An 18,544-nucleotide genomic window follows, 5' to 3' on the forward strand; every position below is an offset into this window, starting at 1 on the left:
TTTTAACATGCTTTTTCCTGAGCTGTAGTTGGGTTTCTGTGTGCTAATGTCTGACAGCTGTGGTGCAATGATGTTGGTCATGATACAAAGTGGCTTGGGATTTCTTGAGTGCCCACCGAGTTATTGGGGTTGTCATGGCAAATGTGGTCTTAGCTGCACCTCAGATTACCCCAGAAATTAGGAAAATGAAGCCTTTGAAGAGCAATTGTTGATGTCTTCAATGCATCAGCTATGAAATGTACATCTTCTATTTTCCTTTCTCATTTGGCCCTGTGATTCAGTTGAGAGATGAGCAAGAACTTGAACACTGACCTTCTGGCAAATTTGAGTCAAAAGCCTTAACTGACTTTCTGGATGTGGTTCGAAAAAGGGTGAAATGTTTGTTTAAACTTGGGGGCCATGAAATCCAGAAGCTTTTTTGTTGTTGTTCTTTGCTGCAGTCACATTGGATGGTACAGGTTTGTTTGCTTGGCAGCTTTCTTGACTGTAGATGGGAGAGGAGGGGAACAAGAGAGACTGTGTACAATGGAGGAGTTGAAATTCTCTTATGATTGAGCACCTTTGCTGAGATCTAGTTGTGCCAGATACCTTAAGAACTCAATCTCTAGAAGATAAAGGTGATGCACAAGGAATCAGCAATGGACTCCTTGATCCATATCTCTCTCTCTCCATACCTTGGTTTCAAACATATGTCCAGAGATTTATTCTAGTTGTGACTTTTTAATTTTTCCTAGAATACAGCACCTGGGAGCTGAAATCCATCTGATCAGAGACTTGATGGAACCCACCAACCAAGGAGGACTGTATGACTTTCTGTTAACCGCACTAGAGGTAGGGAAACGTTTTCAAGTGACAGTTGCAAGCTGAATTTGTCTTTCTTGAGCAGTAGAGACACTGATGAGTTACACTCCCATTTAACTGGCTGGTACCAGCACTGGTGTGGCCAGCAGGTCCAGGGCAGTGACCGTCCCTGTGCTGGGCACTGGGGAGGCCAAACCTCAAATCTTGGGGGGCAGTTTTGGGCCCCTCATGCCAAGAAAGGCCTTGAGGTGCTGGAGCGAGTTGAGAGAAGGGAACGGAGCTGGTGAGGGGCTGGAGCACAAGTGTGATGGAGCGGCTGAGGGACCTGGGGGGTTCAGCTGGAGAACAGGAGCTGAGGGGAGACAGGGACACAAAGAAACGGCCTCAAGTTGCGCCAGGGAAGGTTGAGGTTGGATCTGGGGAACAATTTCTTCCCCAAAGGGCTGTGGGGCATTGGAACAGGCTGCCCAGGGCAGTGCTGGAGTCACCATCCCTGGAGGGCTGGACAGATGTGGAGATGACATTCTCAGGGACATGGGGCAGTGCCGGGGTGGGTTATGGTTGGACCTGATGATCTTAAAGGTCTTTTCCAACCTAAATGATTCTATTATTTTATGATTCTATGAACTCTAGAGGCCTAGCACAGGTTATTTCCCTTCTTCTCTTTAATTCATAATGTGGAGATCTAATCTTTTATTCACCTGTGGGGCAACGTGGATTCACTTCTATGTGCAAAATACCAGATTTTGGCCCAAAGTTTCACAACTCCTCCTTAATGGGTTGCTCTGTTCCTTGCCCAGTCGTGCTACGAACACATACAGAGGATGAGACTCCACCAAAGAGAGAACTGTCATGTGAACCACCGCTCCTGAGCCCAAGGCCACAAAGGGAACCTGCTCCCTGCTGCACTTTCTTGACCAAACACTGTTGGATGAAGACACAATTGAGTCACCGCTGTTCTGGCTTCCTTTAGAAACAGGAAGGATGGTTATTTATCCCTTTGCTGTTTTTTTTACTAGCTACAATCAAAGCGCAGACATAGGGATGCTGTGGGCTAAGCCTTCAGCTTGCGTTTGGGCATCTCTTTGCGGAAAGTGGCCACAGTTTCTTTCTATTTCACTTTCCTGCGAATAGCAGCCTGCTTTGAAACCGCTTTTACTGTTCCCTCAGATGCTCTGTTTGTTTTGCACTAGTGAACTGATATGAGGGAGGTTATTGTATAGAAAGCGGTCAAATGGAACCATAAGTGTTTTGGTGAGACTATTTCTGGCTGGCAGAAACAGGACAAACCATCTCCGTGCTCCTAAACGTTCCTGGAGATGTTTTATTCCTATATCCCGAAGAGGAAGGTTTTTTCATTCCTTTTCTTACCTTTGGCAAACTCAGTACCTCTCTGTTGCATTGTAAAAGCTGCTATTGACTAATTCTCTTGTTTTATGATACTTAAAAGTGTATATTTATACTCCACATTAAAGCTCAGGGATGTCACACTCGCACCTTGAACATTCTAGTGCTGCTTTCTAACTCTGCAGGGGTTCACGTGTGCCTAACAAAAAGGACATAGATTATCTTGGAGTGAGAAATCTCAAATCCTGGTGTGACAAAACATAAACCCACCTGCTTTTCTGCACTGACAAAGCTGTAAAAACACAGCTTTTTGGAGGTATTTTTGTCCTAAGTGCACAGCTTTGTGCTGACAGATCACCCACTGACGCCAGTGGGGCACAAATTGGGCTGGGTTTTAGGCTGCCTTTATAAAAGGCAAATGGATATTTGGTATCCTGTTCTTATCAGGCAAAAATACTAATGTCTGAGTTGCATATTAGAGCAAAAGCTCTTTTGAACTAGTTTTTAACCTGCTCTTTTTTATTTTTACAGTTCGATTTTAAGTTGTCCAGGTCTGTGACTTCAGAAAAATAAACACTCTACAGACTGTTTCCTCCTGTTTATCACAAGTATTATGCTTTAATAAATAGTGCATTGATTACAATAGTTAATATATTGGTATGAAAGTACCTTAATGGATGTTTTACAGTAATTTTGTATTTAAATAAAGCTGTTTAATTTTTAAGAGAGATTACAGGCTTGCATATGTTTTATTCCAGTCTTGTAATTTCCTTTCCCTCTTTAACTTCACAACATATGTGGCTCCCCTCCTACCTTGATCATTTGTGGCAATGGGGAATTAAAACTACCTATTAGTTTCCTACTGTAACTGTAAGAAGAGACTGCATCGATAAAGCTCATTTTTGTGCTTCTGTTCCCTGACAAATCGGTAAGGAGGCCATGGCTTAAACTTTATAATCACTTCCTGCAATTAAACTATGACTTTTTACCCCATCCTATCACAATAAGCTTTAACAAGCATTATGAAGGGTGTTACGCATCTTCAGAGCTGAAGATGCTGCAGTGCAAAGACAGCTCAGGTGATGAGAAAATAAGTGGCTGAGACCCATTTTCTTTTACTTGAACCACGGTTTAGCCATCTTACCACACTGTCCCATCGTCTTCCTCACCGGTGCTCCCCAGGGAATAGGAACTAACTGCAGAAATGATGCTTCTTGCCTGAGAAAGAAAGAATTTCTGCATCACAGCAAGCTCGTGCCATCCATCCAAACCAGGATGGCATCTGCTGGACAGTCCAGTGTCTAAACCAGTCCTGGGTCTGTTGAGATACTGAGTTCTCAGTGCAAAAGTTGTTGTATTTTCACTGTTTTCATGCGGCCAAGCCAAGCAGTTCCAGCTTCAGGAATGAAAAAACAAAACCAAACCTGTTCATCTAAGCAAACCCTTTATAAAATTGCAGTATTTAAAGTGGGTAGTGCCAATACCAGTTACACAGCATGCAGTGAGACTGGTGAGTACAAGACCAAACCCATGCGTTCCCACCGATAGAAGGATTTTAAACCACTGTTCCTCACCTCTCTGAAATCCCACCTTATTAATATAAAGCAGAAAGCTCAAGCTGCCTGTCTTTGAGAATGTAAACAGCCATAAGTAACAGCTGTGAACTTTTAATTTCAGAGTTGTTAAAAACTGGCGGTTTTCCAGTCCAAAGAAAGATCCTGCCAGAAGGTTGAATCACTAAGATGTAGTCACAGCTGTTTAAAAAAATGAAAGAAGAAAAGTGTGTTTTCTCCATACTGCGTTCTTCCATGCTCTGGGTATTGATTTTAGCTTCAGGTACCATTTCCTACTCCAAATGCAGAACTTCTACTACAAAAAGGGGACATGCAAAATGCACGCAGGTACAAACTCCACGGGACTACCTAGAAAACAAGGAGATTTTTCAGCCTACTGAAGGTTTTTACTATTGCACTTTCTAAACAGAAGGTTCTTAGTTGCTCTTACTGGTTGAAAATTGAGGAGGTTCTTGTGCAATAATTCAAGTCAGCCCTAACGGAGCAACTAAAGTAACAGTGTGCAGCCATTTGTGCTTCTCGGCTTTCTCACCAACCAGTAAAAACAAGAGGGATACTCACTGGAAGGACTCTTTTTAAACCAAAGGTAGCATCCAGGTTGTAAATTGTGCTCTGTAACCATGCAGTAGTGCTATTTGGTGTGTTAACAGCATGGCTTTTCTTTAGGAGATAATATGAGGCTACTTGCCAGCTTCCCTGATTAATCAAATATCCGATTGATAAAACACTGTGCCTTGGAAGTAGCGTGGAGAGAAATGTGAGAGTACATTCAAGTTCTTCCTTTTGAGCTTGGGCAGATCACATGCTTAATTATTAGTGACAGATTTGCTTATCAGGACTCCAGCTTCCTGATATGTTAAGTTTAATCCTGCAGACACTACAGCAGTACAAAGTCTGGCCCTAACCAAGACTTTAAGCTTTAAAGAGATGCAACTGGACAGGAAAATATTAATAGCACAGTCAAGCTCTTCCACATGCAGGCTACAGCTTCAAGGGCCGCAAACTAATTAGGCTCTTCTTATATTTAAAAAAGAAAGTTTGAGCTGCAGCTGGAAGCAGGAGAGGTCTTAAAGCAGCTTAGGTTTGATCAGACAAAGTGGAGCTTAACTGCTGGAGCCTGCAGAGCAGGTTTGCTGCCCCTATAGAGGAAATTTGGTGCAGACCGCTGTAATCTTGGTGTTCAGCCTTGCCAGACTTAAGCTCGATCCACCGACAATTTCTGTTGCCCTTTCCTGAATGTAAACTCACCCTTCATATTATAATATGAGCATGATTTGGGTTTTTCTTTTATCTGTGGTCGGTTTTTTTCTTTTCCCCTATTCAATCACACTAGATACTCAAAACACCGTCAACTTAAAAAGTATTCAGTCTTACGAATGTACTCTCTCCTCACTCTCCATTAAAGCTCTTTGTACTTAAACTGCAACAGCTATTAAACAGGGAGGAGCCCATCTTTTCCACACACTCCTTTTGCAGAAGGTTCATCTTACAAAGAAGTGAATAAATAGGAAGTTAGAGCAGCGCTGTATCTATTGCCGCTTTCAAGTGGTGGAGTAATGCCTCCGGAGGTGGAGAGAGTGACGTCAGGTCTAGTTTCTTGAAATCTTCATTAGCACTCAATGATGTTAACACCTTCACAGCCCTCTTTAAATCAAACACCGCATGGAGCATGCCCAAGGTGGAGATGGCAGCTTTTGGAGTGTTCTTTGCCGAAGCTTCGTCATCAAGGCCGTTTTCCAAGACAGAAATCCTGTTCTCCGCAATAACTTTGAGGAAGTTGTAGAACTCCTTGTAGTCTATACCTGTGCAAGACTTCATGATCAACTAGGAGAAAAAACATAAGCAGCATTGAAATGGAAACAACTCTCTTTTATTTACAGTAAGAATTACAAAACCATCTTTTATTAAGCTAGTAACTATCTGGAATCATAAGCAACAAGACTGGGGAAGGGACTTGAACACAAGACCTATGGGGAGAGGCTGAGGGAGCTGGGCTTGTTTAGTCTGGAGAAGAGGAGGCTTAGAGCTGAGCTCAGCACTCCCTAGAACTACCTGAAGGGAAGTTCTAGCCAGGTGGGGATTGGGCTTTTCTCCCAGGCAGTCAGCAATAGGACAAGGGGACATGGGCTTCAACTCTGCCAGAGGAAACTGAGGCTGGAGATGAGAAAGCAATTCTTTGCAGAGAGAGTGGTCAGGCATTGGAATGGCTGCCCAGGGAGGTGCTGGACTCACCGGCCCTGGAAGTTTTTAAACTGAGATTGGACATGGCACTTAGCGCCATGATCTAGTCAATGGACTGGAGTCGGACCAGCGTTGGACTTGATGATCTCTGAGGTCTTTTCCAACCCAGTCCATTCTGTGATAAGCAACCACGTTTAATAATATTTTTTGTAATTCTTTACCTTACTTGAAATGCCACTAAGCCCCAAAAGCAACACTCTGCTTCTTTTAAGTACCAAATAGCTGGTTTTTGAAAGTACTTTTGAAGGATATCATCCTAGCAACAGTAACAGCCTCCAGAAATCAAACTTATATTTGTTTCATGCTTAAGATTTTGGAAGTGCCCAAGATACAACGCTGCTCGGTATAGTTACATGTTCTGAAAGCATCACTTTGCAGACACAGAAACTTGCTGCCACCTTCACCTTAATTTTGCTTGTCTCAAATTCACCATTTCATCGTGAATCAGTTCCTCTGTGTTATCTATCTTATCAGCTCTGCTGATTACATGAAAAAGCACTTATATTTTATAAAGGAGAAGGTAAATACTACACAAAGGATTGATTTTGATGCTAATACCTCTATAGTTGAAGAAGAGTGGTTTAAGCATTAGCTTTTCAGACAACATCCTAACCTCCTCGACATAGCAAATATTCACAGGCACAAGCTTTTCCTTAATAAAGTCATCACCAATTCCTGTGTCCGTATGAAACGTGTCCTAATTCCAGATGTGAGGTTAATGACTTGTGTGTCTTAGAACTCACAAGGTGGTGCAATGCACCCTCGAAATATGTGGTGTTCAAATAGAGAGCCATGCAACCAGCATCATGTTGTCATACCTGGCATTGCAGGTGCCAATCATCCATAGGGTCCTTCCATTCATTGATTTCCCGCTGGACAGCTGCTAATTCATCCTGCAGGAAGCACCACATTATAGCCACGTTGCAGCCATTCACCCAGTTGTGGTTAATGGAAATGGTATCCTCCTGAAGGAATAATTTAAATGGTTATGAGGCTCTTACGTAGGGAAGTGAGAGAAAACAGCTGTAACAACACCAGTGCTGCATAATGTAAAATCATATCCTTCAGCAAGGGAAGTGCTGCTTTGGCACCAATACAACCACTGTGCTGAAACGCTGTCTTTTTACTAATGTCCCTCAAAAAAAATAAATATTGTTTCATTCCATAAACTGGCAAATGTCTCTAGTTCCTTTGTCTGCGCATAATTTTTAAAGGTACAAAGGTGAGAGGAGGTGGTGGGGAGAAAGGAATAAGGTTGTTAATCTTGGTTTGTAACCAGGAAGATCAATTTGTTAGCATTTTCCATTATTAAATTATAACTTGCAGTTATAAAACAAGATTAAAAGATCCACAGAATCACTTCAGTTGGAAGAGACCCTCAGGATCATTGAGTCCAACCATAACCCAACTCTAGCACTAAACCATCTCCCTAAGAACCTCATCTAAATGCCTTTTAAACCCCTCCAGGGATGGTGACTCCACCACTGCCCTGGGCAGCCTGTTCCAATGCCTGACAACCCTTCCCATTTAGAATCTTTTCCTAATATCCAATCTAAATCTCCCCTGGAGCAACTTGAGCCTCACCATAAGCCTATCTAACCCAGCATTCTATTTCTTAGTGTTTAGTAGCATCTAATGAAGAAAAGCATAAGAAAAGAGGGTGCAGACAGCTTCTTTGATTGCACATTTTCCCAGCTCCTAGTGGTCAATGACCCAAGGAGCTTATAAGTTCAGTTTTCCTTTTAGCCACTATCTCATGTAGCCACTGATAAGACTTTTCCTCCCAAATTTCTCTACATTTTTTGCACCCCAGTTACGACTTTTGACATCCACAACATGCCGTGGCAATAAAAAAGGTGGACCTGATCCAAGCCTGTTGCCCGATTGTCTCTCAATGTTATGAAAAAAATCAGTATTGATGATTTTACCAGATTGTAAACCTGATGATGCCATCCGCTGGGGATGAAGACTATTTCCCCTGCTTCCTGCACGATTTCAACAGGGGGTTGGCTTTGGTCATAGCGAGGGTATATGCTCCTGTCCTGAAGACTGGGCGCAGTCACATCAAAGGGCAAGTTGCCATGGCGGTCTTTGAGGTATTCCTCCTGTCCCGCGGGGTACAACAGCCATTTCTTCCTCCCGCATATGTTGGCTGACCAGCTATAGGAACGGAAGACATCAGCGTGGAATGGAGTCCTGTGGGGAAAGAATAAAATCAGATGTTGAAGTAAAACACAAGATTTAAATGCTGTAAGATCAATTAAAGCCTGTGAGAATCAGACAGACACACAGAAATCAACCTTTACAGTGCAAACCTGACCCCAAACTGTCAACCCTTTCATTTAACTTTTCTTCAAATATTAAAACATCACTATAGCTACACAGTATTGCAGTATTTTCTATTCTCTGTGCTTCTCTATCAGTTAGTTTTGAATCTGTCCCACAAATACCTCAAAGGATTCTGTGGCGTGAACTGATGAGAATATTGTAAATGCTACTTTATCACCTGGACTTAATTTTTCACCTGCAAAATATTTAAGCAACTCATCAGCACCTCTCCAAGGCTTTTGTTGACTGTGCAAATCACTAGTGGATGAGGATCCCCAGGGAGTTTCTGCTCTAAAACTTTATATAACATGGCACAATTCAGGACTTTTTGAAGCGCAAAAGCACTTTGACTGCATAAGGACAGCTCACATTAGAGAAACAACACTGAGTTCAAGTACACCACTATGGCCACACGCTGCTTCTACAGCATGATGCTGTCATAAAACAATTTTGGTTGGAAAAGACCCTCAGGATCATCCAGTCCAACCATATCCACCCCTGGCACTGCCCCATGTCCCTGAGAACCTCATGTCCGTTTGTCCAGCCCTCCAGGGGTGGTGACTCCAGCACTGCCCTGGGCAGCCTGTTCCAATGCCCCACAGCCCTTTGGGGAAGAAATTGTTCCCCAGATCCAACCTCAACCTGCCCTGGCGCAACTTGAGGCCGTTTCTTTGTGTCCCTGTCTCCCCTCAGCTCCTGTTCTCCAGCGGAACCCCCCCAGGTCCCTCAGCTGCTCCCATCATACTTGTGCTCCAGCCCCATTCCCTTCTCTCAGCTCGCTCCAGCACCTCAAGGCCTTTCTTGAAGAATAACAGAATAACAGAAATCACACTGGCTTACCATGAACCTTTAGGTCCCATGTAGACAAACCGATAATCATCCACAGCTACAGCATCCCAGTATTCATTCAGCCAGTCGGATGAGAAATACACAGGGGTTGTATAAACATCTTGCTCCGGGAAAGCTCTTAAAAAATAATGGGTTGGGAATCAGTCTCAGAAAAATGCAGCATTGCCCCTTCTACTTCAGTTTCCAAAAACCAGATACAGAGACAAATCAGGTCTTTAGCAGGCTGTTAATTAGCTGTCATCTCCTTTATTTCATTGACAGCTCCAAGTTGCACAACAAATGCACACAATAGTGTTTTTCTTTCTCCCAGAAAAGCTGTGAAGATTAATTTCTATTTGGGAGACTTCCCCTAATTATGGCAAAGACAGTTCCTAATAAAAATATTCTCTTTAGATGAGATCCCTTCAAGAGTGGTTGTCCAACTGGATCATGGAATAGTTTGCATTGGAAGGGACCTTCAAAGCTCATCTAGTCCAAACTTCCTCTATTGTAAGTCACCGGCACACTCAAAAATGAAAACAAGGTCATCACAAGAAAGTTGGATTAAGAGCAGGAAGTAAGAAGATATTTGAGTGAAATGACATAAAAGTCCTATGCAAGCATGAGGAAGGGACAATGCATCCACCTTGCAAGCAGGAGGCCGGAGGAGAAGGAACGTCAGAACAGGGTGAAGAGAATTTTAATGTCCGGGAAGGTTAAGAGAAAATAAAATGGAGAATAAAGTATTAGAACTCACACACACTCACTGAATTCAACATAAGTAGAAATATCCCCCTTCTTTTTAAGAAGGTTCACAGTGTAGCAGCTAAACAAAAGCCAAATGTTCCAGCCACATGGGATAACAGGCATTTAAAACACAGATAAAATGAAAGTGCTCGAGAACATCAACCGTGTCAGGAAACAACTTGTTTAAGGACCTTGTTGTGTGAAATACGCCAAGAACTATGCGGTTTTCTATATATATATATATAGATATATATATATATATCTATATATAAATATATAGCCTTACATATCTCTTACCTGCTCAGGTGCCAGTCCTTCAGATAAAGGCACCCACGGGACGACCGGTAGCCGTTTTTAATATACTCTTTCCAGTAATTTACGTATTCCTTGAAAGGGAGCTGCTCCTTCGGGTTAGAATTGTACTCCTTGACATCACAGTTGGCAACAGGTACCACAGCATCTCCTGAAATATAAACTCTTTGAGCCCACGTAGGGACAGAACAACTGACGCTGAAATTGAAGTCGCTTAACTTTACCCACTGGCAGTGGTCTCTAATTTCTGTGTCTTCTAATGCTAAGCACAGCACAAACACATAAAGCAACAATCTCTGCCCCAGCTCTCACTCCCAACAATCATTCAAAGCAAACACGATTCAGATACTAAGTTATTTATTGAGCGGGACCTGAATTTTCCTCTTAAACTACATTAGGAGTGTGGTATTGATTCCTATTAAATATACTAATATTTTACAGCCTGAAGAGATATTTTGCTGTAACTACAGAATATTTTCCCCTTGCCTCGGGCAAGTGTGGTGCTGCTCTTGAGGTTAAAGTTAAGCAGCTATATAATTTGGTACGGATAAATTATACAACATTTTTTGGTTTATTTCATTAGGGGAATAAATTCGAGATTGGAATCAGTGAAAAAATGCGTCAGTAAACATAGAAAGCGAACTTAGAAAAAAGCCTGGAGAATTGCCTGGTTTTGTCTACTGGTTCCACCTCCAGGATTAAAAGAAGAAAGCCATGTCATTTAGCATACATGTTTTAATTAGGTATTAAAAGTGTCATGACTTACCAAACTTCTGCAGCAGATAATCAAAGTCAGGTTTTCCATCCCAAGTAACCCAGTTTCTCCTGCTGCCCCACTCCTCAGTGAATTTAGCTGAGAAAATACAGGGGTGGTTGGGAATCAAATAATCCCGGAAAAAGTCCGAGTAAGTGAACGATTCTACTTTTTCAATAAAGTCAACGTGTCCTCCGCAGAATGTGCCCTGAGATGAACTGCTGTAGTCACGAAAAAAGGCAGTGGAACAGGCGAATGTTGCCCTGTCCATGCAGGCTGGATACCCTTCCTGGCCAAGACAGCGTTGACCAGATGCTACCCCGTAAACCCAAGAACAAAAAAATCCTGCTTTAAAACATGACTTGAGTCTTTAAATCCATGAAAACTCATGGGAAAATATAAATGGCCAGAGGTAAAACAAGAAGTTGTGCAGGTGCATCCCACCACATTGCGCTAACAAGGATGTTCCCTAATTTATGAAGTTTAATGCCAGTGGGATTTCTGACAACAAAGTCACCCTATGGATGGTGAAGATGTTGCTTTTCCCTCATCACCTTCTTGCCAGGGCGACCATGCTCTCCGGGGATGACCAGCAAAGGCTGGTTCCTTCCTAAAACAGCAGAAACATTCATGTCAGTGGGATATTCCTGCTAATTTAATTAATTCCAGCTGTGGAGGGAGGGAAACCCCAGAAATATTTGGGGCCCTGGGAAGCTCCTGAAGCCCAGTGACTCTATTGGGATTCACCCCTTTGTCAAGAAAACACACAAGCTCTTGCACCCCCAGCCTCCCCAGACCTCTGTCTATGGGCCAGGCAGAAATTATAGGTTAGAAAACGGTAAATAACAGTAAATAAAAGGGAGGTTAGAAAAAGGTAAATAATAGTAAATAAAAGGGAGGTGTCTGGGGAGTGGGATACTGAGGCTCAACCCTCTGTCAGGTGAAGATTTAAGTTCTAGCACCCCCTTACTCTCCCAGACCTTTTCCTATGGGCCAGGCAGCAATTATAGGTTAAATTAAAAGAACGGTAAACAATAGTAAATAAAAGGGAGGTGTCTGGGGAGGGGGATACTGAGGCTCAACCCTTTGTCAGGTGAAGATTTAAGCTCTGACACCCCGCCCAGCCTCCCCAGATTTTTCTCTATGGGCCTGGCAGCAATTATAGGTTACAAAAAGGGTAAATAATAGTAAAGAAAAGGGAGGTGTCTGGGGAGACTGAGCACAGAGCCGGAGGGAGGAGGCCCGAGGGCAAATGAGGCCACATGCCCTACCGGGATGGGCTTCAGGAGAGGGGAAACAGCGGGGGCAACGGGGAGACCGGGGTTCAGGGGGGAAGGAACCGCCATGAGGTAACTCCCCCGTCACGGAGCTCCTGAGGGAGACCCGGACGCCACAGGGCGTCGCACACGCCCTCCCCGCTTCGGGCTCTCGATCCCCCCGCGCGCCCGCGGGAGCTGAGAGGACAGCGGGGGACCGATACTCACCCCCGTCCCCCGAGCGGGGCACGACCCCGGGGCGAGCGGCGGAGGGGACGGGCTCACCCCTGCAGCCGCTCACGGAACCTCCGTGCTCGGCAAGCGGAGCCCGAGAGGGGACGGATGAGCAAGAGGGCGCAGCGGCGCGCGTCTAGGCCAATAGGAGCGGGCGGTGGCGGGTGTCTCAGCCAATAGGAGCGGGCGACGGGCGCAGGCGCGGAGTGTCTGTGCGGGGGCGAGCGGCGGCTGTGCTGAGGTGGGTTCGGAGCCGGGCCTGGGAAATGGGGGGTCTGGGAGGGTTTAGGAGGGTTTAACCGGGGTTTGGGGGAAAGGTGGAAGTTGGTAGGGGTGTAAGAAGGGTGGCTTGGCCTAAGCCTGAAGATGGAGAGGTTGGGGTTGGCCTAGTTGGAGGTTGGAGTGAATGAGGATGAGGGTCTGGCTTAGAGGCGAGGGAGAGTTATAGGAGTGGGGATTGGGATGGGTTTATAGATAGGGGAAGGATTAGACATGAAGCGAGGAGGTGGGTCTGGCCTTGTGAGAGCTGTGGGGGTTATAATAGAATAGAACAGACTGGCTTAGTTGGAAGGGGCCTACAGTGATATCTAATCTAACTGCCAGAGCAATTCAGGGCTGACCAAAAGTTAAAGCGTGTTATTAAGGGCAATGTTAACATGCCTGTGAAACACCAACAGGCTTGGGGCATTGACTGCCACTCCAGGAAGCCTGTTTCAGTATTTGACAGTCCTCTTGGTAAAAAAATGCTTCTTAATGTTAAATCTGAACCTCCACTTCTGCAACTTTGAACCAATTTCATGTCCTATCACAGGTGACCAGGGATATTTTGAATTATTTCTTCTCAGAAAGGGTTCAGCTGGAGAACAGGAGCTGAGGGGAGACAGAGACATGGAGCGGCCCCAAGTTGCACTAGGGGAGGTTGAGGTTGGATCTTGGGGACAATTTCTTCCCCAAAGGGCTGTTGGGCATTGGAACAGGCTGCCCAGGGCAGCGCTGGAGTCACCATCCCTGGAGGGGTTGAATACATGCGGAGATGAGGTTCTCAGGGACATGGGGTAATGCCAGAAGTGGCTTCATGGTTGGACTGGATGATCTTGAGGGGCTTTTCCAACCAGAATGATTCTATGATCAGAGAGCTCTAGGGATCAGTTTGCCTTAGAGCTGTGGCAGAGAAAAAGATGAGGATTGGGGTGGAGCCTGGCCAGGCAGTGGAGGGGAGAAGAGGATTTTGAGTGACTGACCTACAGATTTCCATAGTAGGAGCAGGGAAAGAATGGTGTCTCTTCTGGTAAAGGGAAAAGGACCAGGACTGGGGAAAATCTGGTGTAGCAGGTGACTGTGTTGTGTTTGGGATTATGAGGAGGAAGGCTGTCTTTTTATTGCGAAAAAGCAAGAGAAAAGGATGGAGATGTTTTTTGCAAGGGGGCAGTTCTAGCTTGGGGTAATTGTACAGAAGAGGCTACAAAGTTGGTGAAGGGTTTGGAGGGGAAGCCAGATGGGGAGCGGCTGAAGTCACTGGGTTTGTTCAGCCCCGAGAAGAGGAGACTGAGGGGGGATCTCACGTCAACTACAGCCTCCTCACCAGGGGAGCAGAAGAGGCAGGCACCAAACTCTTTAGTGACCAATGACAGAACCCAGGGAATAGCAGGAAGATGTGCCAGGCGAGTGTCAGTTGGAAGTGAGGAAAAGGTTCTTCACCCAAAGGTGCTGGACACTGGAACAGGCTCCCCAGGGAGGTGTCACGGCCCCAAGCCCGTCAGTGTTCAAGAAGAGACTGGACAACGTTCTCAGACACACGGTGTGACCTGTGGGGTGTCCTGTGCAGGGACAGGAGTTGGACTCCATGATCTTTGTGGGTCCTTCCAGCTCAGGACATTCCATGATTCTAAAGGAGGTAGATAGTGGGTCTTGGGGATGGCATTGGGGAAGGAGAAGGCTTGAGGGAGTAAAGCAGGGAGACAGAGGAGGATTCACCTCAGAGGTGGGGCAGGTAACCAAGTTTTGGGAAGTGTAGATGTGTCTGTTTTGGGTTGGGGAGATGGAGACAGGCTCAAGGTTGAAAGAAAGGCTGGTGAGGTTTTAACCTAGATACTGGGGGTTGGTGTGGTTTAAAAGATGGGAACTGAGGCTGTCCCGTACTTAAATATATTAGGGAGAGGCTGATGGGGAATTTGTTCATCTATAAAGTTGCTTTGTATCAGAAATTGAATGAGGTCAAGATTTTTAATTTTTTTTTTTTTCATAGAAGGATGGAAACATGTTGATGTAGAGAGGCCCCTCAGTCTAGAGCTGCTCTTTAGTGGGGATCTGTTGATCTTTTGGGATGAGGGGAACTGAATTTCTTTATGTGCCGTAGTAGGGAGTTACTGTGTGACTTTTCCTGCTACACCTCTTGGATGGTCACCCCGAGTATTTCATGTCTTGTAGCATCATTTGGAGAATCATAGAGTTAGAAACCTGGTGGAACTGCATCTCAGACCTTTATTTAAGAATGAGGAGAGAGACACTTTTAGGACCTTATAAACATTTTTATTAGGAGGGTTGTTGGGTTCACAGAAGCATTAAACTCATCATTTGCCAGATGGTAGGTTTGGGAATAAACCACCAAAGACAATGACCCTATGGAAATTTGAAGGACAAAAAGCAAACAAACACCAACCCATTAGAAATGTGTGCAGAAGTGTTCTGCAGGTAATTAGCAAAGGCAGATGAGAAGAAGCTCATGACTGAGTTTTGAAAGCTCTGAGATGGACATATTGTGAAGGGACGATGTTCTGCTGAGCTGGCAGCACCTTTTCCCAGTGTATGTGACATCTCCTCGCACCCGGGGTAATTAGTAGTGCTTCCAGTTAATTGAATGATCTCAAAGCACTTCACAAGAGAAGGTGAGTCACCTTCTTTTTATAGAAGCAGCCGCTGATTTATGCGTTAGGTAAAGAATCTATACAATGTTGTGGTGACGCTGCCGGAAATATAAATCATGTCTCTTTGCTGCTGATCCAAGTTCTCGCTCTGTGCCACCGTATGTGATACTGCACTTGGTTCAAGGGGCAGGTGTGTCAAAAACACAGATGTTTTGCTAAAAAAAGAGGTGGTTTACAGGAGGTGGATAATGTGTTGATGTTGGGGACTCCAGATTGGGAGAGACTGTGTGTGTGTCTTTCACGCTGTAGAAAAATGTGTAGGCAAACATACGTTCCTTTAAAAAATATGAAGAAATTTATTGTGAATTCATTTAGCTGTCTCCTCCTCTTTTGCTGCGTACGTGGAAGTGGTTTAAGGGCTATAACCCTCCCAAGTTTATAAATATTCCTGACTCTACCAGTAATTGAAAGCCATTTGTTTATTTATTATTTTTTTTCTGACAACTTAGTGCTTTGCATGTTATTCTAAATGACTTCTATCTGTTGGTTGGAAGTTTTGTTGTTTTGCTTTTTGGGGTGTGAATACTGGAATTAAATGCTTTATTGCAGGTGAGGCTTTTTTCCCTGTGTTTTACAAACCCATGAATATTCCATGTCTTGTTGTACAAGGAGGAATAGAACAGGAATGGCATTAATGCTGAATTTTAGCTGGTGGCGTCAAAACAAAGTCGTGGGAGGAGGAGAAGAGAGAGATCCTGGATTTTAGGTAACAGTTCCTTATAGTAAATAAACTGTGTGAGTGGCAGGAGGCCTCTAGCTCCGTGTTTCTGAAATGTGAGTGCCAAAACTCAATAGGAAATACAGGGGGGAGAGTAAAAATCTTTTCATTTTGAGGGACAGTAGCTGAGCTATTTGATCTTGAGCTGGTATATTTAACATTTCATTGCACAGCTCAAGGCAAGATTTGGTTTTATAAAAGGCAAAATGCTGCCAGGAGATGAGATCAAGGAGTTCCTTTAATATTGGGGAGAACAGAGTAACAAAAGTTACACGATAATGATGGTTTTTAACTGCTCAAAAACTATTCACAGTTAATACCCAACATTATACAACACAATGCATGAGTGTCATCGGTGAAATATATATTTAATGCCTTTTTGCAGGTAACTTCACATAGTTGTGACCGTTTCTTCTTTCTTTGTATAACATGGGGATAATGTCTCATGTGTTTTAATCCAACTCCTTGAAGCCTTGTGATAAATTATAGTATGTTGGTGATAAATGTTATGTAGTCTTGAAGACTATTTTCATTGTTGAATAAAATCAATCTGGGTTATCCTTCCATCCATCTATATATCTGCAAAGTTCAACCTTCTCCACTGTGAGAGAGAGGGAAGGAAAAAAGTTGTGTAGATCTGATACTAATGAAAACGTAATTATATTGGGAAAAAATGTGCCAGGACAATGAATGGATTTAATTACCAAATAGGTTTTTGCTTGGAAATTCTGGCCTCAGGCACAGAAAGGAGCTGATGAAGCCTTTAAGCTCTCAGGTGAGTCAAAAGTCATATGACCCAAGGCATGTACACGTAAATATATATATGTATATATACACACACACACACACACCGGTCAAGTGATTGCCTCCTTTTTTCGCCTGGACTGAGAGGACTTGTTTTGTTCTTAGATCCAGGGTTAAATATCCATTCTCTATTCTTCATCTAGTTTTTCTTTTTGGTAACGACCATAGTAGGATTTTTTGCTTTAGCTTCAGGGCTTTTTGGTTTTTAACCTCCTTTTTTTGGACTTCAAAGAGAAAGAAACACTCAGGAAAAAGTTCTGCTTACAAATGGACAGTTCTGGAAAGGCAGCAGCCCAAAAAAGGCTGCCTGGGAGTTTGACATCTACAAAAAGAGGTAAGGAGCTTCAGATATGGTTTAGGAAGATCTCTTTTTAGGGCACACTTGTGAGACTGCATGGGAATTAATGTTTTCACAACTTTAAGGGGTAGAGAAAAAACACTATCTTGCTGGGGAGCTTGGGGAGAGTTTGAGAGACTCTTTGCATGTGAAAATTGGTTTTAGGGTGAGATTTTTATGAGAGTTTAAGGGTCATTTGCTTGTTTACAACTTTCTTGCGTGGCTGTGCCTGGTTGAAGGTTCCTGTTGGGATGAGCAAGGTCTAGGGGTTGTTTTTCAGATGATTTGCTGTTCCATGGTGTCTGTCCCAACATCGAGCGTTCAGAAACCTGCATTCGCTTCCAGGTTTCCCTTGTGATCTTCTGCAAGGCGTGTAGTCTTTCAGTGTCTCGGTTTCATCACTATTTATATATATTATTTAGAAAGTAGCAGCTCAGCTTGTTGTGAGCCCTGTGCTGATATTGATGAGATTGTTCAGAAACTGGTATAAATAGCAAAGACCTGCACAGGCTGAGGGAAGGGGATGTCACCTCCTTTATATGAGCTAGACCTCTTGCGTCTCTCCCTTTTCTTTCTTCTCCCTCCCTCCCTTTTCTTTCTTCTCCCTCCCTCCCTTCTCTTTCTTCTCCCTCCCTCCCTTCTCTTTCTTCTCCCTCCCTCCCTTCTCTTTCTTCTCCCTCCCTCCCTTCTCTTTCTTCTCCCTCCCTCCCTTCTCTTTCTTCTCCCTCCCTCCCTTCTCTTTCTTCTCCCTCCCTCCCTTCTCTTTCTTCTCCCTCCCTCCCTTCTCTTTCTTCTCCCTCCCTCCCTTCTCTTTCTTCTCCCTCCCTCCCTTCTCTATCTTCTCCCTCCCTCCCTTCTCTATCTTCTCCCTCCCTCCCTTCTCTATCTTCTCCCTCCCTCCCTTCTCTATCTTCTCCCTCCCTCCCTTCTCTATCTTCTCCCTCCCTCCCTTCTCTTTCTTCTCCCTCCCTCCGTCTTTTTCACCTTTGCTGTATTTTTAGGGTGTGAGGAGCTGGAAGATGTAACCCAAGATGTTTATTTTTGTTTGTTGGCTTGTACTATCATACATATTTCAAACCTAGGCAGTTTCAACCAGTTACACCTAATCTGGATTTGTAAATCCTGATTAATACCATGATTTCGTTTCAACCCTCTTTGATTTCAACACTAATGCCATTTATGCTGTTGTTCAAACTGACATAGTTGTCAGTTATGGTAGTAGAAAACATCCCATTATTAGCACATAATTCTGTATCTTTATTAGAAAAATTTTCCACTTCTTTGTATATGTATGTATCTCTTTGTTCAGATTATGAATTTATGTAGCGAATGATCGATA

At 43.9% G+C, this 18,544-nt stretch overlaps 3 protein-coding genes across 12 annotated transcripts in view; 2 read left to right on the forward strand and 1 right to left on the reverse strand.

The window, feature by feature from the left end:
* Window positions 1-9,881, forward strand: part of ALS2CL (ALS2 C-terminal like) — a 58,503-nt gene extending 48,622 nt beyond the window's left edge. For 6 of the 7 annotated variants that reach the window (XM_005512115.3, XM_005512120.3, XM_005512119.3 and 3 more), the window contains exons 25-26: window positions 735-831; window positions 1,602-2,878. In XM_005512115.3, coding sequence (XP_005512172.1) covers window positions 735-831; window positions 1,602-1,673 — 169 coding nt within the window. In that variant the 3' untranslated portion in view covers window positions 1,674-2,878. Of the gene's footprint in view, window positions 1-734; window positions 832-1,601; window positions 2,879-9,533 lie in introns of those variants that run through there. The other variant, XM_065050224.1, reaches the window with a different exon arrangement.
* Window positions 2,742-11,419, reverse strand: JMJD4 (jumonji domain containing 4). The gene is made up of 6 exons (XM_005512114.3): window positions 10,945-11,419; window positions 10,164-10,329; window positions 9,132-9,257; window positions 7,892-8,159; window positions 6,782-6,928; window positions 2,742-5,546 (listed from the first exon to the last, which is right to left on the reverse strand). The coding sequence occupies exons 1-6, from the start codon at window positions 11,201-11,203 to the stop codon at window positions 5,235-5,237; spliced, it is 1,278 nt and encodes a 425-aa protein (XP_005512171.1). The 5' UTR covers window positions 11,204-11,419; the 3' UTR covers window positions 2,742-5,234.
* A 1,164-nt stretch (window positions 11,420-12,583) lies between these two features.
* SNAP47 (synaptosome associated protein 47) overlaps window positions 12,584-18,544 on the forward strand; it is a 32,804-nt gene continuing 26,843 nt past the window's right edge. Inside the window, exons 1-3 of one of the 4 annotated variants that reach the window (XM_065050227.1) lie at window positions 12,629-12,663; window positions 15,896-16,052; window positions 16,776-16,839. Coding sequence is in view for 1 of the 4 variants with exons in the window: in XM_065050225.1 (XP_064906297.1) it covers window positions 17,136-17,202 (67 nt within the window). In the remaining 3 variants the exon portion in view is untranslated. Of the gene's footprint in view, window positions 12,664-15,895; window positions 16,053-16,775; window positions 16,840-17,057; window positions 17,203-18,544 lie in introns of those variants that run through there. The other 3 variants (XM_065050226.1, XM_005512113.3, XM_065050225.1) reach the window with 3 other exon arrangements.

The sequence above is a fragment of the Columba livia genome, chromosome 2 (genome assembly GCF_036013475.1).
Source record: "Columba livia isolate bColLiv1 breed racing homer chromosome 2, bColLiv1.pat.W.v2, whole genome shotgun sequence".
Lineage (NCBI taxonomy): Eukaryota > Metazoa > Chordata > Aves > Columbiformes > Columbidae > Columba > Columba livia.

What these genes read in the sequence shown, in the direction of transcription:
- JMJD4 (XM_005512114.3), bottom strand. Translation starts at nt 11,203, where the DNA reads ATGGACAGGGCAACATTCGCCTGTTCCACTGCCTTTTTTCGTGACTAC. An exon ending in ATCATCAGGTTTACAATCTG is followed by an intron (nt 6,929 to 7,891) that starts GTAAAATCATCA and finishes TTATTCCTTCAG; the next exon opens with GAGGATACCATTTCCATTAA. An exon ending in ATTGGCACCTGCAATGCCAG is followed by an intron (nt 5,547 to 6,781) that starts GTATGACAACAT and finishes TTTTTCTCCTAG; the next exon opens with TTGATCATGAAGTCTTGCAC.